At 39.0% G+C, this 27,874-nt stretch overlaps 1 protein-coding gene, 1 long non-coding RNA gene and 1 other non-coding gene across 5 annotated transcripts; 1 reads left to right on the top strand and 2 right to left on the bottom strand.

Moving 5' to 3' along the window:
- Window positions 1–1,097: 1,097 nt before the first annotated feature.
- On the bottom strand, window positions 1,098–27,874 carry ZC3H11A (zinc finger CCCH-type containing 11A). 3 transcript variants are annotated; one of them, XM_078078282.1, is made up of 16 exons: window positions 27,735–27,874; window positions 26,479–26,598; window positions 19,496–19,619; window positions 18,254–18,457; window positions 18,016–18,132; window positions 17,675–17,755; window positions 16,355–16,465; window positions 15,481–15,543; window positions 14,037–14,135; window positions 12,272–12,340; window positions 7,539–8,042; window positions 6,901–6,980; window positions 5,176–5,506; window positions 4,005–4,171; window positions 3,565–3,632; window positions 1,098–3,083 (listed from the first exon to the last, which is right to left on the bottom strand). In XM_078078282.1, exons 1-16 carry the CDS (start codon window positions 27,786–27,788, stop codon window positions 2,825–2,827), a joined length of 2,451 nt encoding a protein of 816 aa, XP_077934408.1. In that variant the 5' UTR covers window positions 27,789–27,874; the 3' UTR covers window positions 1,098–2,824. The 3 variants fall into 3 exon arrangements, with proteins under 3 accessions (XP_077934408.1, XP_077934409.1, XP_077934410.1); XM_078078283.1 differs by lacking the exon at window positions 12,272–12,340; XM_078078284.1 differs by lacking the exon at window positions 16,355–16,465.
- LOC118527682 (U6 spliceosomal RNA) lies at window positions 4,692–4,796 on the bottom strand. Its single transcript, XR_004913227.1, has one exon. It is a non-coding gene; the product is annotated as a U6 spliceosomal RNA (small nuclear RNA).
- Window positions 13,636–16,704, top strand: LOC144382616 (uncharacterized). The gene is made up of 2 exons (XR_013449929.1): window positions 13,636–13,673; window positions 16,412–16,704. It is a non-coding gene; the product is annotated as an uncharacterized LOC144382616 (long non-coding RNA).

The raw sequence follows: 27,874 nt of genomic DNA, 5'->3' as shown, positions 1-27,874 counted from the left end.
ACAAAAACATGAGTCATAAACTATCTTGAAACTTCGGCTGTGGCCAAACTGCAACATTTGGACTTTTTTTTTTTTTTTTTAAGATTATTTATTTGTCAGAGAGAGAGTACAAGCAGAGGGAGGAGGCTCCCTGCTGAGCAAGGGGCCGGATACGGGACTTGATCCCAGGGTTCTGGGATCATTACCTGAGCTGAAGGCAGATGCTTAACTGACTGATCCATCCAGGGGTCCCCATTTGGGCCATCTTCTGTTAAAATTGAAAACCATCATCACTTAAAACCCAATACACAATCTGATTTTTTAAAAAAGATTATTTTAGAGAGAGGGCGTGTACACACAAGTGTGCACGAAGGGGGTTAGGGGCAAAGGGAGAGAATATCAAGCAGACTCCCTGCTAATGGGGGAGCCAGCCTCCCAGAAGCCACCAATCTGTTTGCTTTTTGTGAAAAGTTGAACTTTAGACTACTATTAGAAAAAAAAAATCTGTGTTGTTGGTAGCTAACAAATTTATGTGTATTCCCTTAAAAATTGGCATACTACTTAACACTTGGGACTTCTCTGTATGACTTCATGCTTGGAAGTTCTTAAATGAATCCATCTAAGATCACTTCTAAATCCTCTCTCCTTTAAGAAAGTTAAATGGCATTGGGGTCCCCGGGTGTCTCAGTCATCAAACGTCCGACTCTTGATTTCCGTTCAGGTCTTGATCTCAGGGTCGTGAGATCAAGCCCTGCATTGGGCTCCGTGCTCAATGGGAATATGCTTGGGATTCTCTCTCCCCCTCTGCCCATCTCCCCACTGGTGTGCACATGCCCTCTAAAATAATGAATCTTTAAAAAAAAATTAATGGCATTACCTGAGTTACAATGATAAAGTCCTCCCCATTTAATAATATTCCTTCTTTCCTAAAGTATATGCAGCTAAAACAGCATACTTGTGGGTAAGTTTGGCAATACGTCCTTGTGAGAAGTTTCTAAAGCCACACAGTATCTGTGAAATTGGAGCATTTACACAAGAGGCCAACAGCATTCTGACTGGACCCCCCCATTGAGGCAGATCCTAGGCTGAAGTGATGTATGACCACTTAACTCATGAAGTCCAGACTTTCCTACACCAGTTTTATTTAAAACACAAATAAGTATTTCTCTTTCTTGTAATGGCAAATGGTTCAAATAATGCTGAACATGAATCATTGACTAATACAAGGACTTTAAATATGAAACAAAATTATTTTTAAAAAAGCAAAAGAATAAAGGTTATATACAAAAGGGACCTGGAATCTTTAAGCTGATTCCAAAAATGAAATGAGTAGAAAATCTGTGAAACCAGAACATTCCACCCTTGCTTTGGAGAAGGGCTATTATACAACATTCAGTCAGCTGAAGATGGACTGGTAGAGAGGTGTCTATACATAAATTTCAAGTCATTTTTGCTTGTGCAGAATCATCCAGATCTTCCCAAGACTGAATGGGCAGTCCTGTGGCTTTCTTCCTTTTCCATATTCCCAACAAGGCTACATGAGGTTCAACTCTTGATGAGCCGCTTACAACAGCAGTTCCTTAGGAGCCAACACGACAGGTGGATCAGATTTCCCTGTGAGAAACCAAACTGGCCACCTACGGCAAAGTATCAAAACGGACAGGTCCTTCTTTCCTCTTCCTTCTGATTATGTACAGTATGTCTCCTTTCAAGACTCTTATCCCCATCGTACTTGTTCCTTCACAAGTCTAAACCTTGAGGTGATATGAAGGAGACTGACATCAAGAAAAGAAAATTCAATTCAGAAACGAAGAAAACTGGAAGGTATACAATACACCCCCAGAGCATCTCAATCATCCCCGCTACAGTACAGTTCGGTGTACTGCTCCAGTCCAGAGATAAATATTGGCAGCTTGGAGGAGTTCATTTGTTCCCCTCTGGTGGTTAAAGGGCACCAAATAAATAACTGGGCAAGAGGAGTTTGCTGGGAGAGTTAGAAATAAAAAATTAACCAATTTTAATCCCTGTGAGAATTCAATGCCAGTAGGAGGCAAGTATTGAAGAAGAGAAAGGACAACTTTCATGCTAAAAAAAGAATTCCTCTAATCATTATGTCACCATCTCTTATTAAGAATCCAGGGAATCCCAGAAATAGAAAATTAGTTTCAGAGGACCCCTGAGGCACTTTAAAGCCTTAAAAAATTACAGTAATAATAAATTAGCTATTGCTCTTCAGAGGCTGACAGAGCAGCAGAAGCATGGAAATCAGGTTGAAAAAGTTATGTCCAGATTACAAGCTTCCGGAGCTGCTCAGCCTTCTCTAAAGCTTAGTTGAATCTCCAAATACCTTTAAAAAGACATACAATTTAACGCAGACAGAGTGGATCTTTTGTTTAGTGGTAGTGTGAAATTTGGTCCTCACTGGCAGCAGCTGGTCTTCATCCTTTTCAAACTCAGGTTACATTAATAAGTACATTAAGACAATACATAAAAGAAATACTAGAGCAAAGAGGAAAAAAGCCCAAACTGACAAACACCTCAAGGAGTCACTAAGTTCTCTTGCACCCTTTGACTTGGATCTCCCTCTCAGTTTTTCTGTGGAGAGGTGTAAGACAGAACATTTTTCTCATAGATGCTAAACCACGGCATCGAATGGACAAAATGGTTATCAAGGGACTTCAAAAATCTGACCCCAAGGAATCCAGGACACATACAGGTAATTCAGAGGTATACTTCTGATTGGGGGCAAATTCTAGACTAAAGAAATGATCATCTTGGGTAAATGTTATAATAGATGAAACTAAGTCCAGTTTTTTTTTTTTTTTTTTTAAATGTTCTACTGCCTTCAGCTATCAATCATCTCTGATAGCTCAAGCAGAAGGTCATCTTCATCTTTCCCAGGATCCAAGTCGATCTCAGCTTCTAATTTGCCTCCTGAAATCTCCCATATTAGTTTCTCAAAATCATCCTCCACAGAAAGCGGGGGCTTTCCTGTTGAGGTGGAGCTGAGTCGGCGAGTTTTCGTGGCCATCTGAGATGAAGAAGGGCCAGATACTTCCGGTGGGGAGGAATTTGAAGAGGACTGGGTTGGAGGCAGCACAAGACTGCAAGGGAAAAAACCCAAAATATTATTAGAAAACTGCCCTTTGTTAATGGTTGACTGAATGGTCCCACATTGGTCTCAGGAACACAAAGAGTTCGCGAAGAGTTACTTCTGATAACAACATAACACAAGAATTATTTTACTGATTTGGGACGAGGCATTTTCACCTGTTTAGTGTATGTGCTGCCGAAGCGAGCACCATTTTCACCCGTTTAAAGAACAATTCAGATAGATACTGAAAACATTGCAAAAATAATGCAATCAATATATAAACAGTGGCACCAAAGGAGAACAGCAACCTTGCATGCATATCATGTTTTCTTGTAATTAACTGGAAGTTTAGCAGATTTAAGTTCGCTATTAAGTTGGTCTGAGTGGCTAAGTTGGACACGTTTGAAGATTTATTTAGCAGTGTCATTCTCTAGAGCACATAAATAATAATAGTGGCCTAAAGTTTGGTTAAGAAGAATTGCAAGGTTTACCTGTCTCTAGGTTTTTCCATCTCAGGCACAGTGACTGACTTGTCCTCAGAAAGGAGTGGGACAACCGCCTACAAAAGTAAAAGGAAGGTTAACTCAGTGGGAGTCAGGCTTTTTTTATTTGAGCATATTCATTTACTTTGCCACTTTCTTAGAACCATGGTTATCATTCTTTAAGCCTGGAAATCCGAGAATAAATAATCCAAAGGCTGAGTGTAGAAATAAACAAAATATCTTGCCACCCAAGAATTAGCTTAAAAAAAAAAAAAATTCCATTCTGCCACTCCACAAATGTCTAACTGTGAATGTAGAATACTGTAACAACCTAAACAACTAAAATGCTTCGGAAATGGCAAAAGTAGCACACAGAGCTAGCAGAGTGACTCTTCCCTGCTTTCCTCCCACACTGACCAAAGCACCATCTAGCTGCATCTCCTTCTTACCACGGCTGCTTTTTTGGTGGGGCTTTCCTGGAGGACGCCGCTGGAGCTGAGTGGCTTCACAGCAGCGATGACAGCAGGGTGGGCCTCCACTGCCTTGCGTTTGGGGGCCAATTTGGGGGATGAGACGACTTTAACCACAGATGGCTTCACATTGACTTTGGGTTTAGCTACAAGGGACAGAAAATATCTGATTAATAGCTAGAATAACTCCTCTTTTACATGGAGAATAACTTTAGGATATCAAAATTCCTTCACAATACTAGAAATAAACACCCCCCCAAACTGAAAGTAATCCATAAACAATGTGCACTACAATGTGGTCATAATGTACATCTATACTCAATTCCTTTCACTGGCTCTTGAATTCGCTACTGTTCTTCCATTCCCTGGTGTTTTTCTTCTTCAAAACCAGAGGAAAGATGCACCACAGAGAGCTTTTATTCCCCCACTGAGGTATAACTGACATATAACATTGTATTAGTTTTGGGTATACAACATAATGACTTAATATTTGTATACATCGTGTCTACATGATCGCCACAATAAGTCTAGTTAATCCATTACCATACATAGTTACAATTTTTTTGTGTGAGCACTTTTAAGATCTACTCTCCTAGCAACTTTCAAATACGTAATATAGTAGTTAACTACAGTCACCATGCTATGTTACGTCCCCATGACTTAGTTTAAAATATGGAATGCTTCCTGAATTTGTGTGTCATCCTTGCACAGGGGCCATCCTAATCTTCCCTGGAGCATTCCAGTTTTAGTATATGTGCTGCCAAAGTGAGCTTTAGACAAAGCTTTTTATTTTTTTTACTTCTATTTTTCAAAGATTTTTTTTTATTTATTTGAGAGAGTGAGTGAGCAGGGGGAGGGGGAGAGAGAGAGGGAGAAGCAGACTCCCCACTAAGCAGGGAGCCCGTGACCTGAGCACAAGGTTTACTTGACTAAGCCACACAGGTGCCCATAGACAAAGCTTTTTAACAGCAATTTTAAATTCTGAGAAAGGAGCTTTGTCTTTTTAAGTAGAATTATCAGAAATACTACTTTCCACCTATGTGAAAAGTATACAACACAAATGGAATTTAACTTAATTGTTGCTAGGGAGTTACTGGAAACTTGGTAATTTTCAAATCCTAAAGCAAGATACACTAGAAAAACCACTCACCTTTACCCCTTTTTTCCAAGGTCTGTGCTGCACATTTCACATTCAATATTGAGTCCCCAATGCCTGAGGTTTCTACCTCTGCCTTTTGGGATGGCTTTGTGGGAAGCCGCTTGGTCAGGTGCCGTGTGAGGCCTGGCACTGTAGTGAGCACCGGCTTCTCTGCTATCTGAGTATTGTAAGAGTCTACGTCTCCCCGGAGGGGTGTCAAAACTGATTTTTCCTTCTGTGAGGTGCCCCTCTCCAGCTGTTTCTGCATGTGCTTCTCTCTCATGGTCTCACACCTCTTGACTTGAATTTTGGTGATGCCAACTCCTGTGGTCTCTTCTGAAGCCTGTGGGCAAATTTAAATGACAGATTTAAAATTTCATACCTCTAACAAACAATCTGTATGATAATTATTATTTGTAAGTTACCAGGCTTTATAGCGCAATTAAAACAACAACAACAACAACCACGGAGAAAAAACTTGGGGTGCCTGGCTGGCTCAGTTGGTAGAGCAAGTGACTCTTGATCTCGAGGTTGTGAGTTCGAGCGCCACGCTGGATGTAGAGGTTACTTAAAAAATAAAATCTTAAAAACAAAACGAAACAAAAACTTGTTTAAAAGAAAAAAGTACACCTGAAACTAATATAAATATGTCGAAAATAATATAAATGTCAATTTTATCTCAATTAAGAAAATCTTGTTTAAGTTACTGGGCTGACATCCATGTCAAGCAGAGTTTAACACGATCCAGAACACAAGAGCTTTTGCTCTTTGATATTAAACAGAAAATACCAAACTGAAGATGAAAAGTTAAAGATGTATGGAACAATGAAAACCCCAATTTTATAGGCTTAGACAATCATGACCCTAAGTCAAATACAAATGCCTCCTAAATAATCAGACACTTGCACAAAGATTTATGGACAAGGATGTTCATTACCTTAACTGTGTAAAACAAAATACAAATGTCCAGAAGCAGACTATATTGATATAATAGAACATTATGTCATGGTCAGTAAAAACAAACATCCCGAAGAATTATGAATATAGTAAAATTAAAGCAGGCTGCAAAATGATACACTATAGAGTTCTCAATTACTTTCTTTTTTTTTTTTTTTTTTTTTAAGATTTTATTCATTTATTTGACAGAGAGACACAGTGAGAGAGGGAACACAAGCAGGGGGAGTGGGAGAGGGAGAAGCAGGCTTCCCGCCGAGCAGGGAGCCCGATGTGGGGCTTGATCCCAGGACCCTGGGGATCATGACCCGAGCCGAAGGCAGACGCTTAACGACTGAGCCACCCAGACGCCCCTCTCAATTACTTTCTAAACATGAGTTAAACAATGAACAAGTTCACATACATATGTACATAAATAAAAGGCTTGAGAAAAACCCATGAAAAAAGCTAATGGTTGTTATGTCTGGGCTGCAGAATTACAGGGTTTTTAATTCTTTTAAAAAAAAAAGTCCCCAAGTTTTGTAAAATGAGTGCCATTATGCTTAGTTTAAAAAACGTTAAATGGCTGAATTAAAAAAAACAACTTTTAAGGGGGCAGGGAACACTGTAAGTGCAGAAAATTCTCACAGAATAGTATAAGCATAATGAAAGACTGTTTACCTAATTTATTATTGAAGTGTTAAATAGAAATTTATTATGCTAAAACTAAAAGGCACACTTTATCATTCATCTGGCCTTTGCTTGCCATGAACAAAACTATGAAATGATCTTAAATAAACTCACCTCTTTAGCCTCTGTTCTAATAACACTGCTCTGGGAAGCAACTTCACTTCCTTCTTGAAGTTTCTTCTCTTCTTTTATACCTATATTCACATTAAACACATCATTAATTATTTCATTTAGGCTGCAACTTCAGGAACAGTTTAAGTAAAACTTTTCTTAATGAAAATAAAGATAGGACAAATAAAATTGTAGATGAAGCCCATTCGCCCTCATAAAGTTTCAAAATGTACCTTAAAATATCAAAGGTCTATATAGCACTCCTGTAAAGAAAGAGTTTAACTTCATTTGATCCAGTGGTTTTCAAAGTGATCTGAGTGAAGTTCTCACAGAACCCCTACTATGAAAACCCTGTGGAGTACTGCCCTGTGAAATCTGATCCGGGGAAATGGTACTACAGACCAAGCTGTGGGATTTTTGTGTTTTGTTTTGCTTTTTAAAATTTATTTATTTGACAGAGAGAGACATAGCGAGAGAGGGAACACAAGCAGGGGGAGTGGGAGAGGGAGAAGCAGGCTTCTTGCCGAGCAGGGAGCCCGATGCAGGGCTCGATCCCAGGACCCTGGCATCATGACCTGAGCCGAAGGCAGACGCTTAACGACTGAGCCACCCAGGGCCCCCAGACCAAACTGTGGTGTTACCTGTTTTTTTTGTGATTCGGAGAAGCCGCCTTGCCCCTGGGGTGGCCTCAGGCTGAGGCTGGGAGCTGGTGCTGCTCTCAGAGCTCTGCTGTACCCGCAGCGCCTTCTCCTGTTTAATTTCCTCCAGCGTCTTGATGTGCACCTCCTGCATAGACTTTGTCCTCCCTGCGGGCTCCTCTGATTGTCCTTTGCTGGTAACTATAGGTGGCAGAACCACTGTTTTTTTAATTTCACTCTCTGTCTTTAGCTTGATGCAAGTTACATCCTTTTTGCTTTTTTGCCTCTCTGCTTCCTGCTGCCGATGTTTCTTTTCAGCCAGGACCTCAGAGAAGGTTTTGATTCGGATAGTGGAGGGGCTTCTTGTTCCTAAAGCAGAATCATCAACTTTTGAAGGTCCTTCTGTCTTGAGTTTAGGTTGCAATTCTCCACGTTTCTGACTAGCTTTTTCAAGAAGAATTTCTTCTAATGTCTTCACATGGATCTCACCAACTTTAGTGACTCTCTCTGTTTTCATGGGGGGAAAAAACAATCACTGTATTTAGCATTCACCTCTTAACAACGTATGCTCTCTCTATTCTTGGATCAGGGCAGAGTCCTAATAGAGTGGTATCATGTAGGCAGGTAATTAAAATGATCAAAGTATATTAGTTTCAATTTCAGTTTTAAAATACTGCACGTTTCAGGTAGTGGCCCTCAATGAAAACTCTTAGGTGGCAAAAATTACTGATTTGTTGGAGTTCTATTCAGAAGCTTATTCCTGAAGAATCTCAAAGCCATTTATTAGCTGGAGACATCTGTCATTGTAAATCTTAACAAAATGGCAATAAATTAATTCTTCCATTCACTTATAAACAGGTGCTGGACACTGTGCTAGAAATATAATGATAAGCAAAACACAATCTCTGCCCACATGTAGTTTACAGTATGGTAATAGTAACTTTGTGGGTTCTTTTTTTTTTTTTTTAAGTAAGCTCTAAGCCCAACGGGGCTTGAACTCATGATCCTGAGATCAAGAGCTACACTGCATGCCCTACTGAGCCAGCCAGGCACCCCAACAATGATAACTTTGATAAAGGAAGTATAATACTATGTAGGAGGAAGAACCCCAACCTTTGTCTAGAATTGGTTAAGGGAAGCTTTTCAGAGAAAGTAATGTTTAAGTGATATTTGAAGGATGAATAGGAGCTAAAACAGGTAACAAGACAGAAGAAAAATGGGAAAGGCTCAAAGATTGGCATGCCACTGAAGTGCGATTTTTAATGATATGTTAGTCATTCTACATCTGTTTAAAGAGCAAATTTCACATCTGACAGATATGCTTGTCGTCATTACTAAAAAGCTAAAAGAAATAGTGAAGTAATGTGGGAAAAACAAGAAAAATATGGAGATTGTACACACGCATTTGAACTGAAGGACAGTTTTTTTGTGTTTTTTTAAGATTTTATTTATTTGTGAGAGAGAGAGAGGGAGAGAGCATGAGCAGGGCGAAGGGGGAGAGGGAGAAACAGGGAGTCTGCCCCAGGGCTCGATCCCAGGACCCTGAGATCATGACCTGAGCTGAAGGCAGACGCTTAACCGACTGAGCTACCAAGGGGCCCCTGAATGACAGCTTTTAATGAAGGATCCAAAACAAAAAATATCCTTTAACAACCTTAAACACATGTTTGGTTTCACCTTCTCATTTTTTGAACATGCTGTCCCTTCTACAGAGAGTATGCCCTACTGGTCTCATTCTCTTGCTGCCTAGTTTTAACTGAGTTCGGTTTAGAACCTGATACCTGCCAATCTAGTTTATTTCTCTGATCACAGCACTGCAACTACCTGCATTTCCAGCCATACTAGATACTTCATGAAAACGGACTATATGTAGTTATCGGAAATATTTTAATATAGTACCTGTATATAGGAAGCACTCAAACAGATACTGAATTACTTGCTTAGGCTTTTTAAATAAAAATTCTTCCATTTAAAGATGGCAGACTGATCTCAAAATTTCCACTCCAAGGAAGTGCGTGAATGGTGACATGAAGATCTTGTTTCCCCACTCTACCAAAATTTTATCAAAACAATAGAGAAGACATTAAAAACAGAATAAACCCACAACAGTAGTGGAAAACAAGGCTGCCACTGGCACAGCATAAATCGAGGGATTTCTGAGATAAGACAGCAGCTATGTGAATTTACAGAAAAACAGAAAAAGAACAAATGAAACTATAGGAGTGAGATCTGTTCTTCCCAGCAGAGCCAAAGAAAACTGCCAAACTAGTAGGAAAAGAACAGTGGGCAGAAATGTAAGGATGGCCTACAGAGCCGCAGGACCAGTCATGACTTTCTCCTGGAACTGCTCCCTGAAAAGAGGAGAATCTGCTGGGGAGGGGAGCAAGTTAGGAGGTTGGGGCTGGAGGGAGAACAACAAAAAATGCTAAGCAGAAAAAGAACAGGGGAGAAGAGGAAAAAGGAGAGGTAGGGAAGGAAAGAAACTTTCTTACTGTGGCAATGGTATGGGCCCCTAGCCTTCCAGCCTGCAACCCACACAAGCTGACTTTTAGCACGCCCTCCCCGCCTCAGGCAGCCCTCACTCGTGTCTCCCAGTCTGGAGAGAGGACCACTTGGGAATAAGACCTTTAGAACCTCCAAAGGAAGCCCAAGAGCTATGAAAAAACCACAACATTAAAAGTGGACCAAAACAAACAGAAGTGATGGAGATGACAAGATAATACACACTTTTTTTTTTTTTAAGATTCCAATTAGAAACTCCAGGGCAGCCCGAAATCAGGCTGTGAAACAGGGAGAAACCAGAGAACAAAAAAAAGGTCTTGGAAGATAAAAACACAGGCACACAAATAAATCCCACCAAAGGAACTGAATAATAAAAAAAAGACAATCAGCCATCTAGAAGAGGCTTGGCAAACTATAGCTGATGGGCCCAATGTGGCCATGGCCGCACAGTGGAGTAGCTGTGGAGACTGCACCACAACACCTAAAATATTTACTATCTGACCTTTCATAGAAAAAGTCTGTCAATTCCTGACCTAGATAATAAAGTCAAGCAAAGACCATAAAGGTGAGACAAAAATCAAAACCAAAGAAACAAACAAAAAGCCAAGGAGCAGAGAGCATGAAGGCAAGGTTAGAAAACACGTGAAACCTATGTCCTGAAATTCCAGCCTCTGTCTGGTACGAATGCCACGGAGAAACCAAAAGAAGAGTGGGAAGACATACTCAGGGAAATGGGAGGAATGTTTTCTAGAACTAAGTCCTCAGATTTGAAGGGCCCACTGAACACTAGGCTGAATCAACCAAAAGTGCCATGTTTAGACCTACTGTACTAAAGTCCCAGCACAGCAGGGAGGAATAAAGAGAAAATTATAAAAGCTTCTGAAGAATAAACCCAGGTTCTTTATAAAAGAGTAAGAATGTTTAACATCAGACTCTCTTTTTATGATGCTGGTAAAAATCTTAATATACAAACCAGATAAGGATAGGATGAAAAAAAAAAAAAGCACAGGCTAACACCATTCATAAACATAGACATAAAAATTAAAAAGCATAGATATAAAAATTAAAAAGCATTAAACTGAGGGGCGCAAGGCTGGCTCAATCAGAAGACCGAGGTATAAAAGAGCAGGATGGCTGGAGTACAGGTTCATTTTACTATTCTTTAAACTGTATACATATATACACTAAGTGGTTAGATCTTGCAATTTAAAAGGTTTAAAAATTAAGAGTACAGGAAGAGTACAGAATATAGAAAAGAAAATTATTTTGGTGTATTTTTTGCAGTGTTTTTCTAAGGCATATATTTTTATCTTTACAAAACTGAAATCATACATACGGATGTTATTCTGAGTAAGTTTCTATAATAAAATAAACTTCATCACCCCCACAAAGTAAGATTCTTACCCTAAATCCAAAGGTCAAAAGCAATGTGTTCTTTTGTAACCTTTCTTCATTCAATATAATGTGAGAAGTTTTTCAAATCATGACTGTTCAAAATATGACTTATGACAATAATTATTTTTGTACATAACTACCTTAGTTGAATTTTTGTTGGATATTTAGGTAGTTTCTAGTTTCTTACTACTAATGCTATGGTGAACTGATCATTTCGCCATCTTTTTTTTTTTTTAAAGATTTTATTTATTTATTTGACACAGAGAGAGACAGCGAGAGCAGGAACACAAGCAGGGGGAGTGGGAGAGGGAGAAGCAGGCTTCTTGCCAAGCAGGGAGCCCGATGTGGGACTCGATCCCAGGACCCTGGGATCATGACCTGAGCCGAAGGCAGACGCTTAACGACTGAGCCACCCAGGCGCCCTTTTTTTTTTTTTTTTTTTAAAGATTTTATCATTTCACCATCTTTTAAGAGAATTCATGGGGCACCTCAGTGGCTCAGTTAAGCGTCTGCCTTCCGCACAGGTCATGATATCCGGGTCCTGGGACTGAGTCCTGTGTTAAGACTTCCTGCTCGGCAGAGAGTCTGCTTCTCTCGCTCTCTCCAGCCCCCCCTGCCCCTCTCCACTACTAGTTCTCTCTCTCAAATCTTAAAAAAAAAAAAAAAAGAATTCATACCAGTGAGTCATATTACTTAAAAAAAAATAAATAAAATAACAAATAAAACCACAAAAGACACAAGCCCTAACTTAACTGCAACAGGAAAATAAATCAGAGAAAAGGTAAAGATTGTTATGGCAAGGAAAAAAATATTAGAAGCTGGTCTCAGGGTTTACCTACCTCCTGCCTCCTCACTGTTGGGACCAGCTGACATGCCTAATCGCTCCTTCAGAGACTTGGAAACATGAACTGTAAAAAATATGTATTTTAAACACCAAAAGTTGAACAGAGACCTTTTTTTTTTAAAGTTCACAAATTAGGTTTATGTTTGTCTTCTAATGAAAATACTTAAAAAAGAAATCTCTTAAGGTCTTAAAATTTTTCTTTTCCACAGAACAAGACCTATGTGAATCATGGATTCCCTAGAGCACTTTGGAAGGCTTTAAAAAAAAAAAATATTTTTTTAGATCTGAAAAGCAAAAACTTGAATTCAGGGAAATAATTTTGTTATTGTACAAACTTCTATAATCTTAATGGCATCAAAAGGCCCCCCAATCTATTTAAAATGTGCTTTTTATTTATGAAAATTTTTAATATGATCGATAGGCAAGGAGAAAAAGGTTATGACTGCAAAGAAAAAGAGTAACTTGGGGGGCCTGAGTGGCTCAGTCGGTTAAGCGGCTGCCTTCGGCTCAGGTCATGATCTCAGGGTCCTGGGATCGAGCCCCATGTCGGGCTCCCTGCTCGGTGGGAAGCCTGCTTCTTCCTCTCCCCCTGCTTGTGTTCCCTCTCTCGCTGTCTGTCAAATAAATAAAATCTTAAAAAAAAAAAAAAAGAGTAACTTGTTTGCTCTGAGAGACCCAAGAAAGACCCTGAACAAAAACATCTACTCATTAAAGTCTCTTTAGCTAGGGGAAAAGTGGAAGTTTCTCATCTTCAAAAGAAGTTAAAACTAAACACAATAAAAAGGAAAAAAAACCCACCTATTCTTTCAGTAATTAACACCAATGTTTCACTGCCAAGTCATAAAAGGAAAACAAAGTCCAACCTTGACTTCTTTCTATAAGTAGAACTTCAACCACGTAATCATTCTAACTCCCAAATATCTCTCAATTTAGTCCACATCTCTCCATACCAACTTTTAGAACACTAAATCTATGCCACTAACTCCTCTCGTTTAGATTTTATTAACAGCCTGCTAACTCATATCCTGGACAGCACACTCGTCCCCTTCTAATCTTTCTCCGTATTTTAGGCAGGGTGATGGTTCTGAAATGCAATCTGAGCTTTTGATCCTTGTTCATAACCTTCACATGGTTTGCTACAAAGTCCAAACTCTCTACCATGGCTTGAAAGGCTCCATATGATCCACTTCCTTCCTCCTCTCCAGTCAATATGCCCTTTACCCCAATTCTATGTTTCAACCATACTCAGTTCCTTGAGTATATCCTGCTTTCTTAGCTCTGTGCTTTCTCTGCCTCAGCATAGCCTCTGATCCTTCAGCTTCACCTGCCTAATTCCTAACTCATGTTTCAGGTCTGCTTCAACATAATTTGCCTTGGGAACCCTTCCCTGACAGATGGTAAGAGAAGTGCCCTTCCTGTGTGCTCCGATAACACTGTGTACTTTTTCTATCACAGAATTTATCACAATATATATAAGTACTCCTATCTGCCATTATACTATAAGCTCCTGAGCACTGTGATGTTATTTATTTTATCCAGTGGCATCTCCCTAAAATCTAGCACTAGAGTAAATACTCAAATGTTTGTTGAATAATGCAAACACAAGATAATCTAATTTACCTGAACAAAAAAGAATGACGAACCATACCTGTTAACATTACAAGAGACAAGTATCATGATTACACACACACACACACACACACACACACACACACACACACACACACACACACACACAGAGTATATTGGAACAAAGGTACCTTTCTTTGGTGCTTTGTCAGTGTTAGTTTCTGTAGCTTCCACTTTCTTCCCCAACCTCTGTGCAAGGCTACGCTTTAATGGAGGATCACTGTCACCACCTACAAATGGAGACAACTTAGTTCAAGAGTTCAAATCAGTCTTCAAGAAGGTTAAGAAATACAAGCAAAACAGACAACGCAGAATGTCAGTTTTCTGCATTTATATAGTGTGTTCATTCACTAGTGTCCTTACAGAACTCAATGTTAGAGAATAAAAATGTCCCAGAAAGAAGAAATAAGGAAAGGGACAAAAAGTAGAATGCACAAATCAACATCTATCAAATAATTGACTAAAACTACAAATGGAGAATGATAAGCCCCGAGTAAAGCCAAAATTCAGAATTAGGAATATGTGAAAAAAACTTCATATACAAAAAAACATCTTAAATGGCCACTTGCTAAATTCTAGGGGTATCTGTGGTTAAATGCACCCGGAATGTTCCTGGCGGACAGGAAAGGAATCATTATATTTTCCTGTGACATGAAAACTTGGAAGACCAAATAGCCCCCTCTCTTCAATTGTAGATAAGAGATCTAAGGTTATGAAAAGTTCTATCTTACTCAAGTCACCAATTAGTGATAGAACCTTACCAAGTTTCCTGACTGGTCGTTTATTATATTATACTATTCAATATGAGCTGTTTAAATGTCACAAGTTAAAAACTGTTTTTCAGATTGCTTGACTAATGATAATCTTTGCAGCGTCCCATTAAAAATCTGAAAGACCCCACACAGGGTATGATTTTCTCTCTACTCTCATTTATAATTTAAATTTAAATGTGAGACCAAAAATCACAAAGTTTACATGTATGTAGACATTAAAAAAGCTGTATTTTTTACCTAAAACTTCTCAGGCAGTGAAAATGGTATCAAAGAAAACACAAAACAGGTAAGATTTCATATTTGCAAGCACATTTTAAGAAGAGTATGAAGGAATAGCTGAAATCAGAGAAGACTTTCAAAATTCTTTTGAGACAGACACATTAGGGTATGTACATGACAATTCAATAATACGATAAAACGCTTCCCTAAACATAAAATAGCATTAATAAACTGAGGGACCAAATTTATATTAACTGGACACTTTTTTCCCTTGAAAAAACTCAAATTTCGATTTGTCCAAAGAGACAAAGAGGTATCTTCTTTACTGTTTTTTCAATGTAGTACCTTCTAAAAAGCTGGTTACAATCTACTTAAATTGTAACACTATAAATTTCTGTAAATCAATAAAAGGTATAATGCATGTGAAAAACAAGGAAATTTTATAAGTTCTTTCCGCCAATTCAGAGGGACCAGCAAATAGATCAGTATCAACAGGACACTGTATAAAGTCAGTTTTGGAGGACATTACCATGTTAATGCACAAATAGAAGAAAACAAAAGATCTGCACAAAATTCATCTCACCTACTGAAAATTTTCGTTTTCCCAGTCTCTCAGTGAGACTCAATCTTACCAAGGGTTCGTCTCCTGAAATGGCAAAAACAGAATTTCTCTACTATTATCCAATTTTTCTGTATTCAGTAAATAATAATGGGTACAAAATATGCTCTGATATCATGAGCCCACCCAGAAAGTCTCTTGAAAATCACATCTCAAGACTGTCACATGGGGGGGAAAAAAAGATTCAGTCTATTAAATAATAATTTAAACAGCCAAATGCACAGCCCAAAGGGATCACTAATACACTAATTATTAACAGTAGCCAAGTATATGAAAACAGGTGTGTTCTAATCAGTTGCTTAAGAAACCCAAGCTATACTTTTGTTTGTGCACTTCGATATGCTAAATGAAATCACACTCTATTGCTAACTCTCATGTGTAGAACTTTGAAAACCAGCATAAAGTGAGCTCTCTTTCCCCTAATTCTTTGTTGTTTGAACAGCACATTTAAATGTATCTGTATACTACAATTACTTGTGTCATATTTCTTACCGGGTTTAAAACTATTAAGGGAAAAGGCTTATATTTTCTATAATTTAGAGTTTATTATAGTTCTTTGCCCACAATGGGCAGTCAATAAATTTACCGAATGGATACATATAAAGAGTAAATGTAAAAATTAAATATACCTAAATGTGAGAGCTGCTTGAGCAAGAATTTCAACCTTTCAAGTAAGCATCAAATGCACTGAGTTTTCTTTTCATCCTTCTATCTGACCAACATACCAAAGTCTTCCTGCAAATCCATCAAAGGTACACTACACCCAAGGACTTTGCTCTCCCAGTTATTAAAAAGTGGTAGCCTGACAACTCTCAACCTAGACCTACCTATACCTCACCTTGTTTGCTGGAAAGAGTTACTGTCCTCACTACAGTCCGAACATTCTCTTTTTCAGGACCTGGAATGGGCTGAGGTTGGAGTAAAAGACTGGAAACTCCGGAAGAACCTTCTGAATAAAGCAAGTCAAAGAAGAGCAAATAATTTATGGCAAATTAAGCTATTTTAAGCCAAGAAATTTTGTTTCTGTGATCAGTTAAGTTCAATACAGACCACTGGATAACAAGCCAGTCTTTCTGTTCCTATTTGCCTATAGTGAATTGATTGGGGTGGGGTGGGAGAGAGGAGATAATCCCTGTTTCTTATCTGCTTTGGATACAAGGTAAAAATAAAATATAAAATTTTCAGTGACTTAGGCATTCAATCTACTTTTATTTACCAAGAAGGCTAACATTCTAAAGTTAACCTGAAGCACACCAGCTACCAAGTGTGTCAATTCAGTCTTTTATTTATTTATTTATTTTTAAGATTTTATTTATTTATTTGACAGAGACACAGTGAGAGAGGGAACACAAGCAGGGGGAGTGGGAGAGGGAGAAGCAGGCCTCCCGCCGAGCAGGGAGCCCGATGTGGGACTCGATCCCAGGACCCTGGGATCATGACCTGAGCTGAAGGCAGACGCTTAACGACTGAGCCACCCAGGCGCCCTCAATTCAGCCTTTTAAAATCTAATTTAATCATCTGCAAAACACAACTCCAAGATTCCTACAGAACAAGCTTTAGCAAGCGAATACTTAGAACCAATCATTTGATCCTTTCTAAATAATTCATTTCACACTGTATCTGTAATTTTTAGGGTTGGAGATATAGACTGACCAGGCAGAGGCAAGCTCTAGAAGAAAATTCTAGCAGCTCCTAAGAAGAATTCATCTACTACAAAATAAAGTTTTTTCTATGATTTTTTTTTAAGATTTTTATTTATTTGACAGAGAGACAGCGAGAGAAGGAACACGAGCCGGGGGAGGGGGAGAGGGAGAAGCAGGCTTCCCGTGGAGCAGGGAGCCCAATGTGGGGCTCGATCCCAGGACCTGAGCTGAAGGCAGATGCTTAACAACTGAGCTACCCAGGCGCCCCTCAGTATGATTTTTATATGTTGTTCTTTGGAGCTGTATTTCTGAAGATAAAGCAGTTCTTTCAAGTACTAAAAAAGCAGCCCTGATTTAAATAAGTCTGTGTTTTACTTCAAACAAGCCACAGAAGTCAAAATCTATGTGCTCATTTTCTATGTGCTCATTTTGGCTGCTGCCAGTGTCCTTAATAAGTGTCCTTGTTACTCTTCTCCAGCAAAATTCAACCATCCATGTCAAAACTGATGACTTACCACCTTGCTTCTTGGATTTTTCCTTCATTTTCTTTGACTTAATTTCCTCAAGAGTTTTTATTCCAAAATTCAAACATTCACCTGAGAAATCCAAATAGAAATCACATGAGGAACTAACACCTCGTGCCCTTTGCATTTTATTTGTGCGTAAGCACTCAAATGTTTTCTGAATGAGTAAGAGAACATGTGTCAATATGGGTGTGTGTACAGTGGCGTCAGGGGACAGAGAGGTGGTGGTGATCGTGATCTAAATTTCAAATGTATTTAAAATAGTTTGGGCACATTCAACAGTGCTTTCAGATTTATGAGCAGGAAGCAGCATCAATGTAGCCTCTTCTTACCTTGCTTCAAATTGACCCCAGGTTTCCGGGCAGAGGCTGTCCGTAATCCATTATGAACTTCGGGAGGCGGTTGCAGGATGGGTGTTTTGGTTTCATCACCTTCCTCAGAAAACTGATCTATGTATCGACATATGAGGCAAATTTACAATTAACAGCAGGCCTCAAGCTTTAATCCTGATTCAAATTCATTGAGTGACCCTGACCATTTATTTGCCTTAAAGCAAGAGCTAAAACTTACCATCATCATCTTCATCATCATCTGCAGCATTGATTACAACTGGTGGATGGGTGGGGCTAGGAACATTTTCTGAACTTTCTACTTTCATAACACTTCGCAGCTGAGGGGAGGGATTAGACTGGACAGACAATTTGTTCTGTTGAACTGTGAGCTGGTTAGCCTTCACTTCCTCTTCTGGTGACTCAGGCACAGTGGGCAAAACAGCTAGACATACGACATCAGTCATAAATTAAAAATAGAAGATAAAGTTCCAATTCATCAAAAATCTTCAATCACATATGCTAAGTTTGGTGCTTTTCCTTATGACAATTCATTTCTTTTTACCTGATTTCTCCATTTTCACAATCAGGTTCTAAACTCCCAAAGAGGGTAAAAATGGCTTTTAGCTAATAACTCTTCACTGTACACAAACATGTTCAAAGTAGGTGTTCAAAAGACAGAATAATCTGGAGGCTAGATGCATAAAATTGTTTGCAAACTCTAGACATTTAATTTTAATATTGAAATTTGAGGCTTTTTGCTCAGCAAAAAAGTAGCTGTTAAAAGACATAGTAGATAACACTTCTGAACTAAACCAGAGAGGAGCAAGCCTACTTTTTCCTCTTAAATAGAGGAGAGAATATGTAGCATCAAATTTTAATCACATAAGATGTGGCTTTTAAATGGCTGATCATTCCAGTAGGAAATGTTGAAGATGTTGGAAATAAAAACTAGCTTTTGGGGGAGTGTAAATTTTATTTTAGATTATAGCCTAGAGTCGGGTTGGCAAACTTTTTCTGTGAAGCGCTAGACATTAACTACTTTAGGCTTTGTAGGCCTCTGTGTCTCAACTCTGCAGAAGGAGCACAAAATCTGGCCATAGAAAATATGCAAATGAATGGGCATGGCTTCCTTCCAATAAAACTTTATTTTATAAAATAGGTGGAGGACCAGATTTGCCAAACCCCGGCCTGGAGAATCCAGTTTCTTTTGGAAAACTCACTGGGTCTGATAAGAAAATGGGAAATGAAGCTATAGTAATCTAAACTGTCATGCCAAGAAACATTCGGGAGGCAATATGGCTTTTGGTAACAAGTCATTTAACCTTTAAAATTAAAAGTTCAGTTCCCTCATCTGTAAAGTGGAAATAAAACTACTCTCTCCCAAGACTAAATGGCAATGTATGTAAAGTACTCTGTACAGTGTACATAGCAGGTGTTCTTAACTTGTAACTATTCTTTTAAAATTAAAAACACAACTCACTTTTGCTTGGAGGTAGGAAAAGGCCATCAACATAACGTCCTCTATTGTGATGGAAAGCGCAGTTTAGTTTCTGACATCCCATTGGCTGATTTTCCCAGTAACAAGGAATCTCACTACGTTTTTTCTATAGGAAGAAAAAACACATTGTTTTCAAATAAAAAATGAGGTGTGACCTGTATTAATTTGGTCATTTATTTTCTTTTCTTTTTTTTTTTAATTTATTTGACAGAAAGAGAGAGAACACAAGCAGGGGGAGTGGGAGAGCAAGAAGCAGGCTTCCCCCCGAGCAGGGAGCCCGATGTGGGGCTCGATCCCAGGACCTTGGGATCATGACCTGAGTTGAAGGCAGATGCTTAAGCGACTGAGCCACCCAGGCGCCCCTGGTAATTTGTTTTCTGAATGAAGTTCATTCAGGCTTCAAAACTTGGGAGGCATGTGAACTGATTGTGAGCAGGAGGAAGAGGGGTTGCTGAAAGTGACACTCCATGCTTGAGGGAGAGATGAAGGGAGTAGGGAGTAGCTCATGTACTGTGTTGGAACCCCTAAATGCCTATATTTAATTTAGAAAAGCAGGACAATGTATTAGTTAAGATTTTAGAACCAAAGATAACATTATGTTATGGCCATGTGAGGTTGGACAAATAATTTAATGCCTCTCAGCCTTAGTTTCTTCAGCCATAAAATGGCAGTAACAGGAGCTATCTACTTGGTTTCTTATGAGGATTAAATGAAATAATGTATATGAAACACTTAGCACATAGAAAGGACTCAATAAACTGTAGTTTATTTAAAACTGAGAGCTCACAGCTTTGAGGAAAATTTTCCCTTTCGTGACTTCTCAAAGTAAGGCACAAATAACACACTAAGGATGGTACTTTTCCTTCCCAAGCTACCTCACTCTTATGAAGGGAAATGAGGAAAAAGATACCCTCACACTTAGAATAAACTGCTGGATCATAGGGCATATGTCCAGCAGAAATACATACATTAGTTCTATACATTAGATGTGTATAAAGAATGGCTGAAAACAATACTATTTATAATAGCTCCAAAATGTAAACCCAAATGTACATCAATACCAGAATGGATAAATACATTGTAGTTTATTCATACAATAGCATGTTATTCAGTACTGAGAAGGAATAAACCATCCCTATGCTTAACAGGACAGTGCAGAAGGAAGAAGCCAGACACAAAAGAGTGCACACTGTGTGATTCCATTGATGGGGAGATCAAAGCAGGCAAAATTTCTCTATGGTAGAATAGTCAGGATAGTGACTAGCTTGGAGGCAGTGGATAGTGACAATCAAGGGACAAAGGGCGAAGACAGATTTGGATCTGTTGGATTATGCTGGATCTGTCATCATAAGCAAGCTGAGGTTTAAAATTCTAGGAAAGCATAGCAGCATTACAAAAAAAATCACAAAAAAATCCTCAAATGTATCAAAAAGGGCAAAGATGAAAATCTATTATATTGAGAGATTGAACACTTGATAGTACACCGTGTCAGTAGGGATGTGGAAGAACCAAACAGTACCATGTACTGATAATGGAAATGTAAATTAGCTCAACATCTCTGAAAGGAGGTTTGGTAAAAAAAAAAAGGTATTCACAAAATTTATGTCCTGAGTTTATTGCCACGTGTATGATCACCTATTTTTAAAAAGTACAGCAAATTCCTTTACCTTTCAAAGAACTGGTCTCCTGGCACACCCAAAAGGTTAAATGTAATAATAGCTACCACTGTTTTTTTAGATAAAAATTACAACAATTATTCAATTACTCCTTCCTCAAGGCAGAACCTAATGCCAATCTTTCTTGCTTCTGGGTCTGTCTTTGCTTAAGTTTTTCTTTCTTTCCTGGAAGCAGTTTTCAAATTACTGAATGACTTCTGTAATAGTATCCTCTACATACAGGAGTCACATGACATTTATTGTCAGTGCCCTATTTCACTGACAAAATCTCCTAATCTTTCCATACCAATAAAATTTCCCTTTTAAAAATCCACTTACTGGATTTTGTTTCTAAATGAAAAGTAATGCACAAATAATGAAAACCACTTGGAAAATGGTAATAAATGCCTGCCATGCTATTACCCAAAGAGAATCACTTAAGTATAGAATTCTTGGACGTAAAAAAAAAAAAATTATAGGTGTGCCTGGCTGGCTCAATTGGCAGAGCATGCGACTCTTGATCTCGGGGTCATGAGTTCAAGCCCCACGCTGGGCATAGAGCTTACTATTTAAAAAAAAAAAAAAAAAAAAAAGAATAAAGAAAAAAAATTTTAAATGCCTACATCTACACTTAAAAGAAAGGTATTCCAAATAATTGCATATTTTTCACTTGGCAACACATCCTCCATAATAACACTCTCCTATAGAATCATTTCTTTAAATGTTCAAAAGGTTGAATACAGCACATGGTCCAAAGATATATAGCTGATTCTCACTATCTGAAGTAGTTATGTTTATGAGGTCACCATGAATACTAAATTATCCAATACTGAACCACTCTGCTCCTAAGGGAAATACAGAGTTAGAGTCAGGTTCCTGCAAGTTTGTCACATTTTCATCAATCAATACATAAACTGGTTATATGTGTGTTTGTGTTTAAAGACACCTCATTTAATATATATTCATTAATACTGAACTCTAAGGCCAAGAGCACTGTAATTCACAACTGAATGAAGCTTATCTAATACGTGTGTTTTCTACGTAAGGCACGTAAGAGCTTTCTTGCACTTAGGGACATTACATGGCACTTCAGCATCTCACTTGGGGGCCATTTTAATCAGCCACAAAAAAGACAGAAAAGGACAAAATGCAAAAAAGATGGCATTAAACAGACCACAAAAAGGACACCTGCTTATAGTATGAGAACTGAAACAAGGCAGCAGGGTGTCACCTTGTCTGATCTCAGCCGGGGTAAGTCAGGCGACTCAAATTTCTCAGTGCTCTGCACATGTCTGCAGATGGCCCGTGAAAGCACCGCAAGTACTGATTTGGGGGTTACGAATACATTTTAGCAAGTAGGCAAATTTGCAAACATGGAACTCATGAATAATGAAAATCAACTGTAAACAGAAGGGGTTACAGTAAAAAGGCTCCTTTCCATTCCTGTCCCCACTCCCTGACAGCCACTGCTGTCAAGTTTCTCCTTTATGCTCCCAGAGATTTGAAAAATACACATGCAAATGAAAAACAAATTCTTCTCCTTTTTTTACACAAATGAGAGCATATTATGCACCTTATTCTGCCCCTCCCTTCTTCACAGACAATATAGCCTCATCTTTCCATACCAATAAAGTTGCCCTTTAAAAAATTTTTAACAGCTACCCAGCACTTCGCTGTATGAATGTAGCAAATTTGTTTTAAATGAAGGTTATTTCACATATTTTATTATTATAAATTATGCTACAATGAGTAATTCTGTATATATCTGCTTTTGCACGTAAAAGCAAAGACGAGACAAAGGTAGGAAAAGCATACAGTATTTTTGAAAAATGTAGCCAAGTAAGACTGTGCAAAAAAGAGTTAACTGAGTAGCCCTGAGACTGCTACCTTAGATACCCAGCTTGCAAAGTTGGCCCTTGGAATGTTCCTAGTCTGTTAACTGATTACAGTGCCTAGACTGTGCAAATAATATGTCTTGTGCTGAACACCGGCCATCCTTCTGGGAGTCTAGAGTTTTGGTATATGATAGGTAGAGGGTGCTTATGTGACCAGCCCCATTAAAACCAGTGGATGTTTGAGTCTCTACTGGGCTTCCTTAGGCCGAGACATCCCACATACAGTGCTGCATTTTCATTGCTGGGGGAAGTGTGTACTCTTTGTGAACCCTCGTGGGAGGGAGATCATAAAAGCAATCCACACATGGATTCCTCCAGACTCTATGTCTTTTTTCCTCTTATGATCAGACAGTGTTATCTCCCCATCACTGTAATAAAATTTTTTAAATATTTATTTATTTTAGAGAGAGGGAGAATGAGCACCAGCGGGAGAGGGACAGAGAATCTCAAGCAGACTCCCTGCTGAGCTCGAAGCCAGACATGGGGCTCGATCTTATGACCCTGAGATCACAACCTGAGCCAAAACCAAGAGTCAGATGCTCAACTGACTGTGCCACTCAGGGGCCCCTCACCGTAATAAATCTTAGCCATGAATATAACTATATGCTGAGTCTCAGGAGATTCTAGGGAATCTCTCAATGTAGATGTTCTTAGAGACCCTGACATACCTTCTAGGGAGTTGTGCCAAATTATACTCTGCCAACAATATAACAATTTGAATTTTCAAAAGCTGCAGAGAATTTCTCTGAATTTATTCAGTGAATTCCCTGCAATTTGGAAGACAGGCAGCACAGAATGCAGTTAAAAGGCCATTAATCTGCAGCCCACCTGGAGTAGCTCCATGAGCCCAGGCATACAAACTGCAGTCAGTCCCTTCCTTCCTTCCCCACCTCCCTCAAGCAATTGGTCCAAGGGTATTAGGTGAGGCTGAGAAATGAGAGGTAGGCATTCCTGCTGGGAGAGGGAAGGGCACATGGCCCAGACCAGGGTGTTGGAGCCTGACTGAATGAGGAAGGCACCATGTGACAAGGTGGAACTGGCTTAGGTGTAAGAAATCATGAGGGGTTGGGAGGACATCTGTGTAGGAGCTTGGCCTGGCACAGTGTTGGAGCCTGAGCAGGGTGAGGAAAGCTTTTGTGAAGAGATCCCAATGTAGGATGAGGAGCATATATTTATGGAGGGTCAGCCTAGAATGGGCAACAATGACTAAGCGGGGTAAGGAAGGCAGGGTCTTCCCAAGTGGGGGCCTGGTACAGAGGTAGAATATATTCCAGGGTGAGAAAGAGCTGGAACACATTCCAGGGTGAGAGCAGGGTGAGAAAAGTAAGCATCTCACATGGGAGGGCTGCCGCACACAGAGGAGCAGAGTCCAAAGGTGCAAAAAGGGCATTCATGGGGAGAGGAGTCCAGAGTAGGATGCTGGGGTCCAAGCATGGTGAGGATGAGGTCCTCATGGTGGAGCAGGGACAGAAGCCTGGTACAGGGTTGCTGGAACCAAAACAAGATAAGAAAGACGTCCCTGTAGAAGAGCAGCCTCACGTGTGATGTCGGAGCCTGAGGGGAAGGAAGAGGCTGGGAATACAATATTGGCTTACACAACAAGAGGACTGATAGAATCAGTGATACTAAGGACAAGTTTCTCACTTTTGGAGAAGAGAGTTACAAGTAGGTAAAAGGAGAAGCCTAAACCCCACAGTGCCAGTGAACTGAAAGCATCTATGTGAACTCATGATTTTCAATACACAGACATAGAGAATAAATGATGATGTAAATGTTTGTATGTAAATCCATTTATACACTCTTGTTCTGTCCACTGTAGGCCTGGAAGCAGTGAGACTCCAGGAGCTGCTGAAATCTTATTTCTATACATATCATTCTTCACTAAAAGGAACCAGGGCTCCTTAGAGAAATGACTGATTCCAGGACTGGAGGAGGAAAAATACAGGATGAACCTGAAAAATCTTGTCAGGCCAGAACGCAAAAAGGTGTTCAAAGAATGATGAAAACATCAAAAGGACACAAAAATCAGCTTGAACAGCTCTTACTGGGCAAATCTGGGTCAATATGAGGATTAAAAATGATAGTAATGGAGTACAACACACTGAATAAAAAAGGAAACCATGAATTCACAAACATAAATAAGTGGAAAAAAACAAAATTTGGTGAGAAATGGGGAAATGACAGGGTATCAAAGTACCTCTCCACAAGATGCGTATTAGTTACAAAAAGAAAACCTGTATAGTGAAGTAATTTGGTAAAAACCACCTCAACGAAGTGATCAAAGTTAACACCACCAGTAATGGGATAATTAAAATTGTATAACTGTGCCACCTAATGGTGTGCACTGAGAAGAATTATGATATTCCTGCCAGAGGTACATAACTTGAACTTAGTAATGAGGAAACACCAGACAAACCCAAATTGAAGGACATCCTACAAAATAACTGTCCAATAACTACCAAAAGTGTCAAGGCAAATGAAAAGTAAAGAAAGACTGAGTAACTGTTTTAGATTGAAGGAGAATGAGAGAGCAATGACAACTATATTCGACAGTCCATTCTGGACTCGTTCCTTCTGCAATAAAGGACATAACTGGTAATGAATGGGATCTGAGGATTACACGAAGGTAATCTATCAGTGTTAACTTCCTAATTTTGATGGCTGTATTACAGTTATCTAGGAGAATATCTTTTTTTTTTTTTTTTAAGATTTTATTTATTTATTTGACAGAGACAGACAGAGTGAGAGAGGAAACACAAGCAGGGGGAGTGGGAGAGGGAGAAGCAGGCTTCCTGCCACCAAGCAGGGAGCCTGATGTGGGGCTCGATCCCAGGACCCTGGGATCATGACCTGAGCCGAAGGCAGACGCTTAACGACTGAGCCACCCAGGCGCCCCGAGAATGTCCTTTTTTGTAGGAAATATTCATGAATGTATTTGGGAGTGACAGGGAATGTAGTTTACTCCCAAGTGGCTTAGAAAAATGTTTTATAATGTACCTGCATGTTTTCTCTAAGTTTGAGACTGTTTAAAATAAATATAGAAATATAAATACTCCCCAATGATACACATATAATTTTTACACTTTAGATACATTACCAAACTGGCTCCCAGAAAATGAAACCAACTCATACTCCAAAATATCAAGATATTGAGCATTGTAACAAAAATTTCACTACATCATTAAAAAATGTAACCTGCACATTATATATAAGGTATCATTCTTAAGCAGGCTCCATGCCCAGCGCAGAGCCCGACATGGGGATTGAGCTCATGACCCTGAGAACATGACCTGAGCCTAAATCAAGAGTCGGATACTTAACCGACTGAGCCACCCAGGAGCCCCTTTCTCCCTATATTTTTTATTGGCCCATCACAACACCAGACTGCTTATTATAACACAAACTAAAAACTTACATCAATCTCCATGTGCCGAAACCTGCACACCTGTCGAAAACAGCGCCCCTCTTGCCATAATGTGCAAACAGTTTCATTTCCTAGTGCAGCTTCACAGTGACGGAAGGGACAGCTGTCACCCTGTAAATGAAAAGAATACAGAAAAGAACTGTGGTACCAAAACAGATCCTAGGTAAAGTGTGCACTGTTAACAGCTTCCTGGCATCCAGACAAACACAAAGGAATAAGGACAGACAGGCAAGGTAGAAAACTGAGGTGGAAGACAAGAACAACCTGAGGTCAACAAATTTATAATTTCCTATGACCTATTTCTTGACAGTATCCTTCATTTGATTTCACAAGATAAATGACATAAGCGGAAATGGGGCTGAAAAAAATAAATGGGAGTATTTAAAGTGGTACTCTTTATTACACTAAAAAGTGTATTTTATAGTTCTTCAAAACCATTTCATACATCTTGACTTTTGTAACTAGCTTTTGATGGAAAATCACAAATAGATTAGGATTTAGGTACAATTCCATGCTTCATTATATACCTCTACAATGGCAATATCTGAAACAAAATGCTATATATGCTCAGAGCTTTGCTCAAAACCGATCATTTTAAACATGGCACTGAGATGATTTCAGAAGTTTTTCTAACAACATATACATTTATAGAATTAGTCACAAAGGAACGGAAAAGTGGATAGATGTCCCAGTGGAGCTGCAGAAGAATCAAGCAGAAAAACAGGAAGTTTTGACACAGAAAAAGCAAAAATGCTACAAAAGCATATTTAGAAGAATGGCTTTATTACTCAGCAGGAAATCTGAAGAAAAAATCAAATTCAACCCACAACAGTTTCTACAAGTACGATACAACCCACCCATTCATTTAATACAAAGTAAATAAAAACAAACTTTACAAGCCAGGCCAAAGTGCTCCTAATTTGAATCAAGGGCACCCTGAACAGGGGTAATTATTGATAGGTAATTATTAATTATTAACAGGTAATTATTATCAATAAGAGAAGTGAATGATGACTATATGCTGTGGACTTTTTCACTTTTGTAGAATGTGAAGAACATACAATGAAAAGGAAAAAAGGATGAACAATGAATTCTCCTAGGAGTACTATTCTCTACTAAGAAAATGGTAGCAGATAATAAATGGTTGAGCAAAACAAAACATAAAAACTTAGTATATTGGGAAAATCTTATCAAATCTCATTAGAGAAATTACAGAAAAAACTGATTTTAAAGATGCCAATTCTTACTTTGGTACATGTAGAATAGAAAAAAAAATAGCAGTCTTCTCCTTGATTAGGCATGCTGGGTAGATCCTTAGATTGGAAGTGGCTTCTTGAAAACAAGCCACTGCTTCCTCAAGGCGAGGACCAGCTCCAAGTCCTCTTGA

Source organism: Halichoerus grypus, chromosome 7 (assembly GCF_964656455.1).
Source record: "Halichoerus grypus chromosome 7, mHalGry1.hap1.1, whole genome shotgun sequence".
Taxonomy (NCBI): Eukaryota; Metazoa; Chordata; class Mammalia; order Carnivora; family Phocidae; genus Halichoerus; species Halichoerus grypus.
Note: the sequence above shows the minus strand (reverse complement) of the source record. Positions and strands in the feature narration are given on the sequence as shown.

Excerpts from the sequence above, each read along its gene's own strand:
- ZC3H11A (XM_078078282.1), bottom strand. The coding sequence starts at position 27,788 with ATGCCTAATCAAGGAGAAGACTGCTATTTTTTTTTCTATTCTACATGT. Across the intron at positions 19,620-26,478 it reads TTCGGCACATGGAGATTGAT|AAAAAACGTAGTGAGATTCC; the intron begins GTAAGTTTTTAG and ends TTCTTCCTATAG. Across the intron at positions 8,043-12,271 it reads CAACAGTGAGGAGGCAGGAG|AGAGAGTCACTAAAGTTGGT; the intron begins GTAGGTAAACCC and ends CCATGAAAACAG.